Consider the following 12,800-nt stretch of genomic DNA (forward strand, 5'->3'; position numbering starts at 1 on the left):
ACGCATTTGCGAAACACGCTAAACAGATGCTCGTCACGAATGCTTGCTAATATCCGTTTATTTTACAGGACGAAGAAGCCGAAAATAGATCAAAGCGAGAATATCTGAACGTACTCAGACCACGTGTAGCTCTGATCAAGATCATTTCCTCCTCGTTACGATTGGTTTTACTTACCTAATTTCTCTTTTACTAATACTAATGATTAACCACGGAAGACGAAATAACTCGTTTCGCGCTCACTGCCGAGTAACTCCTTAGACATAATAGTTTCTTTGTTTAGATTCTCTATATGTACTTTAATGCGTTGATTCGCTTCTGTTAAAAATAAGTTCTATAACGTGTTGAAAAAGATATTTGTCATTAAGAAATAAGCAGAGCTTCATTAAGGATCGGTTTGCGTGTTTTTAGTTGTACTTCCTGATGTGTAATTTATGAGATTAGAAGCTAACGAACAAAAGGTTGCACTACATCAAATTCGTTGGCATGCGCAGACGGCCTCTTTGGTTATTGTAGCGCGTGCGTGCACGCGTTGACTTCTCGATGGGACGTCGGGATATGGAAGGCCGCCGCGGTAGAAAAAGAAGTAACGCGAAGGCTCGTCAACGAGAGTGACTCTCTCTGTAAATGATCAGGAGTACGCCGCCGGACAGTTCTTCTTGCCTTTTCGAGCGACCGCTTGCGAAACCGACGTGTCTACCAGTTCCATTGGTTGCGCTGCTATTCTTCTTAATTTTTCCCATTTCAACGAATTTGTTCAAATGGTTTCAAGATTAATTTGAAATTGGAGATGATTCTCGCGCCTTAGTCCATTACGGGCCAATCTTGCGTTAACTTAACGTTCCATTTGCAATTTTTTTCGACCGATTATCTTAGAATTTATTATTATTTATATCTTCTTCTTACGAATAAGTGAACCTACAGATGTTTCTTTGAACTAAGAAAGTAAGTAAGCTGTCTTTTTGCGAATTAAATAATAATATACTTATGTAATGAGATTAAGAAATTAATGAAAAGTAGAGTTGATGATTTTAGCTTCTGAGAGGCCTATGTACAAATACATAGTGTAGAAGAAAATATCCTTCTACTCTTTCCAGTTGGAAATGTTGATGGCGAATTGACATCCGATTTGTTGAAGATCGTATATAATACATATGTTAGGAAAGATTTGCGCATAAGACAAGTCGCGGCAAATGTAACGTTCCAGCAGGATGTACGCGTGTGAAGGTATAGTACAGGAATGGCGGGAAAAAGGAAAACTACAAAATTGCCGTGAAGCGACCGCACAAGTCGACGATGAGGTAAGTATCACGTTGGTCTGTAACCCGACGTTTTGCTGGCATTTGCGCCTCTTAAGGCGATCACTTTTCATTCTGCTTCCGTTTCTCTTGCACTCGTTGTCTTGTTCCTTTGCTTCGTTCCCGTATCTTCCGCTTCTATTGCTCTATTTGGCGTCTTTCAAACCGTCCAGAGACGAGCAAGAATACGAATTATACAAATAGACGTGAAGTGATAAAATGCATTTTTACGTGGATGATTCTCGTTTCGCAATGTTTTCATGGACAATTTTGTGTTCCTTTTCACATAATCTAAATTGTATCAACCAATGTATGTGCCACAATATGAATTTAAATTCAAATAGCTTCATATTTCATAAATGAGATACCATATCTCAGTGGAGAAGAATATCATTAATTAATAAATAATAAAGTTATATTAGTTCGTTGTCGACTGCAGGCCAGTTAGTGAGCAGCTCAAGGTCGGGGCGGTTGTTCGAACCAAGGCCAGATCCCAGTTTCCTCGACTTTTCAACGTTTTATTGGAAACATGAGATGAGCGGACGCAACCGGCGTGTACCTCGTAAATTTGAAACCATTACGCTAGCCTCATATTGTATATGGGGTGTCCCAGTAATCATGGTACAACCATGGTACAACCAAGAAGGGGATGATTCTATGAGATAAAACCAGATGAAAATCTAGAATAAAATCTTCTCGCATGGAATTTTGTTTTTAAGAAGATCAACTTAATTTCAACAAACGCTACAACAATCCAGGCTTTTAAAGTTTGATATTAAACATTTCGAATTCATTTCAATTTCTCACATAGAATTCATGTTCGCTACGATTACTGAGACACCTTGTATAAGTATCCTTTCTCACTCTTCCCCGACTATTATTTACAACATTTGCATTGGCGGACATATTCAAGCACAGGAAGTATCGAATGGTAATACTCGCTATTCAGCCACAAGCTGGAGTCAGGATGAATACCCTTGTCCAACGATAAGCTCTCATTAACAGTTGTTTTTTTACAACAAATATGTAATTGTAAAATGTTGAACGCCATCCACAGTTACTGTAACCAGATACTTGGGCAAAATTTAGTCTCCATTCACGATCCATTAACGAATAATATAATCAATGACTCGATGTTGCACTAACAGTGTAAAAATAGGAGGAAGTACATTATATTATTTTGCGCTAAGATATGTGACGTCACTTGTTTGATACTTACGTCATAAAATCTCAGATTCGAAATGGCTTCCGAAATTCGAACGGGGAAGAATTTGAGGAAGAACTATATAAGTTTAGTTAGAGATGATATTACAAAGAAAAAAATAATCGAGACTTATTAACTCGTTCGTAAATAATAATACTTATCGATATTCATAATATGTCTTATTTTTCGTATATGTACACATAGGAAGAAGACGCGGCGCGGCAAATTCAAAAATGAAACCAAATGTGAAATACGTAATTATCTATTGTTGATAAAAAAACCTCCAATTGTTGATAAAAAATTTAATAGAAGTAATATGTACATCTTTGATAAAAATAGTAAAACAAAAAAGATTATGTTAGTGGAACATCGCAGCTTTTTCCACAGCAGACATCAAAGAACGCCATACAGTGGATGTAATCGCAACGAACCGATAACCATGATTCCCGCACGTAAAGTTTGCTCACTGGGTTTTCGCCGTTTTCACTATTTCCTAACTCGAAGTCCGCGTCGCCGCAAGTCGTTCCTCGTAACAACGGCGTAAACCCGTCGGTGTGCTTTAGCCTCTTAATAGTCCGACCTTGAGCCAGAACTAAGGAGTGCCTTTGCTACAGCATAACCTTCGTATACCTTCATCAGCAGGGCTCAACCTACGTCTGACAGCATACTTTTGTTTTCTCCGTTCTACGTTAATTGAATCGAGAAATTCTGCTTATCCTCATTTGATACCTTTTCGCTGTTTGTGGATCGTGTCATTTTGCATATATGTCGCTTCACTTATGTTGGAGATTGATGAAAACTGATGGAATTGATGAAATTCAGATATGAAGTTTCGACCACATTGAATTTTGGTACCAACATATATTTTTTTATAAATGTTAATAGGTCCACATAAAACTTCATGTATATATATATTTTTATGTTCTGTCTTTTTTATATATCTCATTTATTTTTTCTTTTTTATAGAATCGGTGAGTTATCGAAACACGAATTGTTGTATAATTACCTTGAATCATTGATTCAAGCGCAAATTTAAATAGTACACATGTGTTGAAACAGCCCGTATGCTAGCAACAGTTATTCATACTTTCAATTAGGTGACAAGATAAAAGCGCAATGGTATACACGGTGAATGGATCCCGCGTGTCATGTGTTGTTTAATAGAGAGGCTTAGAAGCATCTTTTCCTTCACGACAATTTTACGGATTACATAACTGATCGTCTAAAGGAACGATAATAAAATTGTAAAAATCTTTAATCTCTAAAATAGATTACCATCATTGCTAGCGAAAGTCAAATCTGCGTAATATTCGTTAAATTTGCTATCCTACGATACGACACACGTTATACATATCTCTCTAATATATGAGCTATTCCAGATCCTTTTATAAATTTGTAACTTTGTTAAGTAATGATTTGCTTCAGGAAGAAAATAATTGACAATTTCTTTACAGTGTAAATGCGATGTAATCGATATTACCACGAAATCAAATTATCGACATGCAGTGAGAGAAATCCCTCAGTCGATAAAACATTCAGAAGAACGCAGAGGATGCAAATGGAGGATGAAAGGGCACGGGAGAAGCGCGTTCCAACAAAAATGGAAGAAACGCCGCGTATGGTCTAGCGCTCGAACGTCCGAAGACAAATTAATCTTCGCCACGATTCAACAGCGTGAGATGGAATGCGTTCGAGGGAGTAACGGGTACAAAATATCTTGCATACACGAATCGCGAGGCCACCTCTTCTCACCGTATCCAGGGACGACGTAAGTCTTCGAAAATCACGGGGAACCATCAATCTCGTTTTTTCTCATATCTTTTGACTATAATAATGTAATTTAATCTGTGCTTAATGCCATATTACGATACTGCGTCTGTATGCGTAAAGGGTGCAGTTACAGAGAATATAATGTATTCTATAGTAGAATTAAGAAGACGGTTGTTTCTGATAATAAGCTTTGTAATATACATATAGCTTCATATATAAACCCTGTAATTTTGCTATATTATTAACTAAAATGAAACTTCAAAAAATATATGATTAATTTAAAAAAAATTTTAATACAACAATTACTTGTATAATTATCATTATACATAACAAAAAATTTAATATTCATGAAAATGTAATCTCTATACTAGTTAAAAAGGAAAAAAATAGGTCATTTATGTTTGACACAGATATGAAATATAACAAAGAAAATAAAGTTACAGTAATGACGTAAAGCACAAGCTAATCTCGTATATAGCCCCATTATTTATATTTTCCGTGAACCTTCTGCCTAAAGCATCTGTCTATCGCATAAATGGAGTTCTCTAATTCTTTTCAAAATTCTATCCTTTTACTATTAATCGATCACTCTTGCGTGAGTTGTGGCATAAATTTATTCAACGTATTTATCGATAGATAATATAAACGGTGTAATTTAATATTAACTACGATTTTAAAAACTGATTATAAACTTACTTTTAGATGTTACATAATTTCATTTCGATTATTTTAAATCATCTTAAAAGTATAGGATTATCCACGATTTTAAAAATCCTAAAAGTTTGTAGAAATCGAATAGTACCACGTGATGATGTATCGCTTAAAGAAATTAAATCACTGTTCAAATTACACTTAAAAGTGTGAAGATAATATATTTAGCAATCATAAATATTGGTACCTCATTCAGTACTTCATAGTATATATTTTTTTACTAAATGCACTGATCTTGATGTCTAATTATATACAAGCATATCTTTTAAAATTTCAAGCAAGTACACCAATTTATAAAATTGAAAAGACATTTTATTAATGTTCATAAATCTTTGTGAATCATCTGATGATTATTTTAAAATGGATATCTGAAACCTGTTTTGGCAATGCTTTTTAAATAACCGCTATTTGTTTAAATATTGAAACGACGAATTATTCAATAGTTGTCAGCTAGTTTTTCTTCTTTTTTTATAATAAAAAAAAGGAAAACATTAATTAATGAATTATTCAAAAAATGAATCGATCGTTAATTTCTATCATAACATCTTTATAACTCTGCGTATGAATAATAAAGTATCTTTGAGATGCACTATATCTTTCAAGTTTTTTCGTCAAGCAGTTGGCGCGTAACGTATTTATCGATCGTATCTCTACAAACGTAACATTACTTTTCTTTTCATTACAACGATAGTATGTTTCAAGCGAAACTCGTTTGCAGTTATATACCAACTGCGCACAACACAATACATAATACAAATAAAAAAAGTTCAATGAAAATAAAATCCAAATACGCAAATTAAAATTACTAACTATAAGATTTAAATTAAGAAGATTAGTGATAAGCATATCTACATTTTTATCACGCGACAATTTCCGACATGTTACTATTAGGTTGTAACATACATTAGTCTCGTTTTCTTCATTTACAAACAAAGATAAAACCATGACCAATTTACGTTATAACCTAATATTTTCATTTTTGTGTTTACGTAGGCACAATTCCAAACATCGTGTAACAACAGGTTGTATCGTTATTATGCTATCTGAAGCAGATACGCAAATATACATCCTCGTTCATAAATATTAGGACACTTACAAAAAATTAGGTGAACCCGAATAATCATTACGAAGTTATTATTATTATTATTATACATATTATATTATTATTATATAAGTTATTATTGTTTGGTTCATATTGATTTAGATCGGGAGATTCTGAAACTAATTCATTATTTTGACATAACTATTTTCACTGGTTGACATAATCGAATACTGCCTTACGTACAAAACCAACAGATGTCCTAATAGTTATGAATGGGGATATCCAATACCAATCATAACTGGCAAATTTTTGTAAATACTATTATATGCTTCGTATGACTTCATTTGCAAATCGAAACATAAAATTAACTACAATACAGTAATCAAAAGATATTATCGCAGCACAAGGAGGATTTGGAAGAAAGCGCGAAATAGGGAGAGAAAAGAAAAAGGGCCTATGAAGATCCGTCCCTGGCCTCGGCGAAACCGGGCGGGCTGCTAACTCACCTCGTGCCACATTCCGCTGGCTCTGCCAACGTTTTCGAAGACGAGAATGCACCGTGTTGGGCCTGACCACCAACTTTTGCACCGAACAAACCATACACCTACACCACCCGACACTACTCGCTTCAATTTTCGAAAATTCAAATGAACACGTGAGAGGTTCAGCGGGCTGGCATGCCCGCGACGCGATTCGTCCGCGCTGCCCGCGCGCAGACTCAGACGAGGGTTCTTCACATACCACAAGTAAATATCAATCCGATGATCGCGTGTGTGTATCGAATCGAGATCACTGAGATTACGTTGGAAAACCGGCGTTATATACACACTTTGCGATAATACACTCTTCTACGTGAACCGTGCGACCGATCAACACAGACTGAATCGCCGCCGCGCCAACCGACTGATCATAGTACAGTGCAGTTCGTGAGCGACAAAGGGAGGGGATGCGCGGATTGTACGTTTATGTTTATAGTGGCTCACCAAAGTATTTGAACATTTATAGAAATATTTTATAGGTATATAATATATTATGGGTATTTTATGTAAATACTTAATTTATAAAATCATGGAAGGGGGGAAATTATGATAAATCATATTTCCACCTTTTACGGGAAAACCATTTCAAAATTTTATTACACTGCCGATTAAACCGAAAATTATGTTTCGCCAACCTCTTGAACATTTTAAAAATATTAAGAACTTCATATTATGTATGTCACACGAAATATTTTACATACAGAAATTTAAATATAGTCATGTCTCATTATAATTTGAATACTTTCGTGAGCTACTATTTGCGGTTGAATCCTAAAATACTAGTTTTAAGGAAGATCATTATTTTAAAAATTACATCATACACACACACACACACAAAGTTTATACATATCGTACAGTTTACTTGGACATTCATGTTTTATGATCTACTCATATGCATCGTTAGAATCTCGATTAACAGAATAGGTCGGTAGTGCTTTGGGTTAAGTTCAGTTAATATTGACATGGATTAAGGAATATGTTGCATGATACAAGCAAATTGGCGCGCTGTAAGACTGGATGCGCAAGACAGGTCGGTATTATGATAATGACTTTACCGACCAAAGTCTGTATACATTTTCGATCTGGTTTCAAATTTTATCAATATAATCGTATTTCATTGCAATGATAATGAAATTTTAAAATGTTTTATATAACACATAATATATACATACATAAATATTTTTTATAGTAAGCATTCAAATTCTTTGGTAATCTTACTTTTTATAGTTTAATGGAGGGATATTGAAATGGATATTTATTACTATCAATTTTTGAGAAAAAATAACAAATATCTTTTTACAGAATGTAAGAAGAAATTATTTAAAGCATAATAGCAATATTGTTTGTAAAAAGGGAAATAGTAAAATAATATTGATTCTCGTTATTCTGGTAAAAGATTACTAAAACGTGAATTCGATTTAAAATGTATATTTTACATAGGTTCCAGTCTATGTTATTCCTAAACATATGTTTTATATTCGTATATCATCCACTCACGTGTATTGCTAAAGTAATCGAATAATACCTTTAGATATACCTTCATACTTAAAAACTGAGTTAATATGAATGAAACATAATTTTTATTTTGTGATATAATCGCTTGTACAGAATACCTTGTTTAGTGAAGATTTACTGAATACAGATAAAACTTTATTATAATGCGCATAAGTATTTATGTAATCATACATCAATCGAAAATATTAAAATTATAACTGCGTTTCATTTCTTTTTCCTTCGATAATGATAATTTATAACATTACCTATGTTGTTTTCTTCCTTCATACGTCCTTAAACCTAACTGATGATTACATTTCCAATTTGACACATTTACATGTAATATTTTTTTCGTTTATAATCGATCTTTTTTCTCGCGCGTTTCTCTATAAACAACCTACACCATAAAATTCTCGATCATCACGCTACAAATCTCTAAATTTATATCTTAAGGACATGTAATGCGTAGTACATTTTTATACTTTTCTTTTCTTTTTTTTTTGTTATTTTTTAATAACATAAAAACTAAAGAGGAAAGAAAACAAAAAAGACAAAGAGAGAAGGGGGGGAGAAAAAAGAAAAACAATGTGCGTCGGCATAAAGAGGTAAAAATAAGGAAAAGAATGTGTTCTTCTTCCGCTTCTTATCGCCGTACATACAAAACTTACATGGAAAACACTAATGGATCACCGAACACTTTCTCCTTTAAGCAGAAAGAATAAATTGTGTTACGAATTTATTCGTTAGCTCGAGGTTCTCGATTCTTTGCGTTTATTATACATCGAATGTTACTCAGCAATCAATAATTAGCCCATAGCCATTTTTGTATGACAAACATGCCTGTATATGACAACATACCTTTTTGTATATGACAAACACATGAACGTTTCATGCAATACATTTACTAATATGATTATTACGTACATTTAAGCAAAAAAAATGACTCTTTTTCTCCTTCTGAAATTTACAATCGACTGATCAAAGCCAGAAGCATATTTATTTTAACGGCAATCTATTTTCCATGCAGGTTCCACTGTTTCTAAGAAACACCATAAATGTACAATATAACAAAGAAGAAGGGTAGGTCCTTCGTATTACGATCTAATATAACTTTTTCTCTCGCTTTCTCGCTCGCTCTCACGCTCTCTTTCGCTCTCTCTCTCTCTCTTGAATATCTGATAAACAAATTTACACCGACGAAATACATTAACAGAGCTATCTAGTACTTAGAGCACATCGAGAAATACAGAATACAGAATTAAACTAGAAAATTTCAAGAGTGAAATATATCGTGTAACAAGTTAAACATTTAGATACCAGTACTTATATCCACCAAATATGATAAAAGTACCAATCGAAAATAAAAAATGCATATTAAACGAGTCGGTAGCGTGTATTCTGTCAAGAGTTGGGGTAGAAGTTTATAATTATTTTTTTCCTTTTCTGACAGTCAGTTACCTCAAATATCTCTCACTACGCCTGTTGTAAGAGGTAAATAAGGAATAGATTAGAAATAGTAATGGAATAACAGTATTGCATATTGGTGGTTAGCTCATAGACACTTGTCCGTTAGACAGTAGTCGTTCAACAGCGGCATTTATATCTCCGAATGTGGCGATTAGTGCTGAAAATAACATTCATAAAATAACATATATTATGTATTATGCTAGTATAAACTGTATGCTATATACTAGTATATATTTTATACTTCTATCAACACGTTTTGTGTCATGTGGGTCATTAATAGCCTATCCTAATTAGCAAAAATAAAATAAAATTAAAGTACAAGAATTCTAACGCATGTGCTACTTTTCTCTGATTAAATATTCTAATGTATTTTTTTCACTCGCGAATTAGAAATTCTGAAGAAATGCTTACCTTTCTCTGAGCATAGAATATATTAATACAAGCTGATTAACCAATTGAAGATCAAATTTCTTTACTCTACTTCATTGAAATAAATATATATATGACTGTCTGATTGAACTATAATAAAAATCCATACAACTGAGATACAATTCCTTAGAAAAACATGCCGATGTCGTTAAAAATATATGTAAATATTTAGTATTCCAAATAATGATTGTGGAAAGTTAGAAAAAAATATGCATATTGTTACCTTGTAAATTAGCCTCTCTATTAACAAAACCCATAGCTGTAAGTTGTTCTAATTGCGCCCTGTAACGTTCTTCCGGTGGGGGAACAGGTTGACCATCCACCTCTACACCTTGGTTTAATGCCATTGCCGATACCTGTTAAAAATAAAATTAGTAACCAGTTCCTATCACATTTATCATTCGTAATCATATGAAATGTTTACCATGCGTGCCATAAATTGGGAGAATGCGTCTTGTTGATTTGTATCTGATGACTCCGTCGCCGGTGGCGTTGGATTTGTTGTACCTCCACTAGGTGTTGTAGTCGTAGGCGGTACAGTCAAACCCATGCTAAAAATTATACGTTAATCAATATTCAAACATATCTAATATGATATAAAATTGTATAAAACACACTTATGTTACTAAAAACCTACTTTTCAACAAGATCCGGAGCAACAGTACGTAACTGTTCCATGCCTTGTTGAATTTGCATGATAGCAGCTAAAGCATCCGGATTAGTAACAACATTTTGAATTTGAGGATTTTGCATTTGTTGAATAAATGCTGGCATCATGGCTCTCATCTGTTCTTGCATCTGAGGATTTCCTCGAAGAAAAGGATTAGCAGAAATCATCCTATTGGCCATAGCTGGATCTGCTGCCAAAGCTTCTAACATAGATCTTGTATATGGAGCATTTAACATGTTTCGTATCAGCTGTGGATTTTCCATCATTTGAGCTGCAAGACTTTGCATTCCTGGAGAATTTAAAAGGCCTCTCCCTTGCTGCTGTTGCTGCTGTTGTGGTTGCTGATTTGAAGAATCACTTTGATTCTGAGACCAAGGATTTGGCAATGGATCTCTATTTTCTTGGCCTTGCTGTGGATTATTCTGACTATCTTCGCTACTATTATTTTGCACTAGTGCCGCAAAAGGATTTTGCTCATTGGCTGCTGCAGCAAACATGGGCTCCTGAATATCACGATACATGCGACGAAGTGCACTATATCCGCCAGGAATACTTTCTAAATTAGATATAGCTCTGTCATGGGAACGCATTAATTCTTGGAGCATTGATGGATTACGTGCCAACTCTATTGTTTGTCTAAAAAGGCATATAATGTGAGTATTATATATATTTATAAGATAAATCACATTATCTAAAACTTGTTATATTTTGAATGGTTTCATTCTCACCTTAATAATTCAGGATTATTCAACATATGACTAATTTCTGGATTACTTTGCATCAATTCTCGCATTTGTGGATTAGCTGCAACCAAGTTGCGCATGCTTTCTGTGTCATTCATTAAACTTTGCACCAATGGATGATTAAGTACTTGATGCAGTGCTTCTGGATTTAACAGTAACTCGCGTTGCATACGCTGTTGTAAATCTATAAAGTTAGTGGACCCTGAACCAAGTGAGGCTAGACCTACAAGTCCTCCTAAACTTCCCAATCCAAAAGGACTAGCATTTATGTCAGCTATATGAACCAAAATAAACGAGAAAATATATATATATTCATAAGAATAACACAGTAATAATTGAAGAATACAATTAAAACTAAGTTGAAACTAAATATTTCTCAATGCTTGATCCATATACTTTTATACCTTGTGACCGTTGAGGTGTAGAATCTTGACTTTGATTAGTGGGAGTACGTGGTGCCTTGATAACCAGATGCACCGTCAAACCATCTTTTACATTATGTGTACTCAGAGTTTCGTGATCTTTCATAATCTTTCCAGCAAAGATTAGGCATAATTGTTCTGTTTGAGCATTGAACTTCTTCGAAATTGCCTCTTTGAACTAAAAATTTCAAAAAGAAATAATTATTAGAGCTAACCCAACAATGACAAATTATGTTATTTAAGTTGGAAAACTAGTTCTTGATGAAATTACAGAGATATAAAATCGAAAATCTTACATCTTTAATACTCGCATCTTCTTCGATCTCAACGGTTTGTTTTTCTTTTGGCGTTTTGACGTTAACAGTAATTTTCTTTCGAGTATCTTGGCCTTCTGCCATCTTGAATCGGTAGATGACTCGTTACTTTCGACGCTTTCGATTCTCCCTCGTTGAGGGCCAATTGCGCACCACTTTTCTTGAATACTTTAACTCTTTTTTTGCACCACGGGAATTTCTTTTACGAACCGATTCCCGAAACAACTACGCTAAATTTTGTTCACAACTTATTCCAAAAAACTATAAAGATCACATAGAAGGGTCAACTTGAGCGACTATTCTATGAACCATAACGTACAAAACGATGAAAAGTACACGATATGTCAAGCACCCGTATACGGTATCGTTAAGCACTAAAACATACCGTATTTATCGAGAAAATAATTCTATCGTTTCGTTAAACGATCTCTATATAAATATATAGATGATAAAGTAACAATCTTACTGGAAAATATATCGTCTTATTTGTAAAAAATCACGAATCGCTGTGTTGAGAGGTTATGTTGCGTTGCCACTACCGTAACTTTAAAATACTAACACAAGCTTGATTATGTGTCACTTTAGTGTTAAATATCTACCAGATATGTATATATTGTATCACCAGTAAGGAATGATGTATTTTACGAAGAAATTGTGAAATCTGGAAGTACTCACATTCTAACAATAACTTGATAAAAC

The 12,800-nt window shown here is 34.0% G+C and overlaps 2 protein-coding genes across 3 annotated transcripts; one reads left to right on the forward strand and one right to left on the reverse strand.

The window, feature by feature from the left end:
* Positions 1-571: 571 nt before the first annotated feature.
* LOC117243573 lies at positions 572-6,563 on the forward strand. 2 transcript variants are annotated; one of them, XM_033511185.1, is made up of 4 exons: positions 572-943; positions 1,096-1,299; positions 3,955-4,268; positions 6,425-6,563. In XM_033511185.1, exons 2-4 carry the CDS (start codon positions 1,210-1,212, stop codon positions 6,522-6,524), a joined length of 504 nt encoding a protein of 167 aa, XP_033367076.1. In that variant the 5' UTR covers positions 572-943; positions 1,096-1,209; the 3' UTR covers positions 6,525-6,563. The 2 variants fall into 2 exon arrangements, with proteins under 2 accessions (XP_033367076.1, XP_033367085.1); XM_033511194.1 differs by having other exon boundaries at positions 576-943; positions 6,403-6,541.
* Positions 6,564-7,974: 1,411 nt separating this feature from the next.
* LOC117243530 (ubiquilin-4) lies at positions 7,975-12,659 on the reverse strand. Its single transcript, XM_033511103.1, has 7 exons — positions 12,084-12,659; positions 11,770-11,965; positions 11,351-11,639; positions 10,590-11,258; positions 10,377-10,503; positions 10,176-10,308; positions 7,975-9,680 (listed from the first exon to the last, which is right to left on the reverse strand). The coding sequence occupies exons 1-7, from the start codon at positions 12,183-12,185 to the stop codon at positions 9,604-9,606; spliced, it is 1,593 nt and encodes a 530-aa protein (XP_033366994.1). The 5' UTR covers positions 12,186-12,659; the 3' UTR covers positions 7,975-9,603.
* Between the last annotated feature and the right edge of the window lie 141 nt (positions 12,660-12,800).

This window comes from Bombus vosnesenskii, unplaced genomic scaffold (assembly GCF_011952255.1).
Source record: "Bombus vosnesenskii isolate JDL3184/JDL3185 unplaced genomic scaffold, Bvos_JDL3184-5_v1.1 scf7180000013262, whole genome shotgun sequence".
Taxonomy (NCBI): Eukaryota; Metazoa; Arthropoda; class Insecta; order Hymenoptera; family Apidae; genus Bombus; species Bombus vosnesenskii.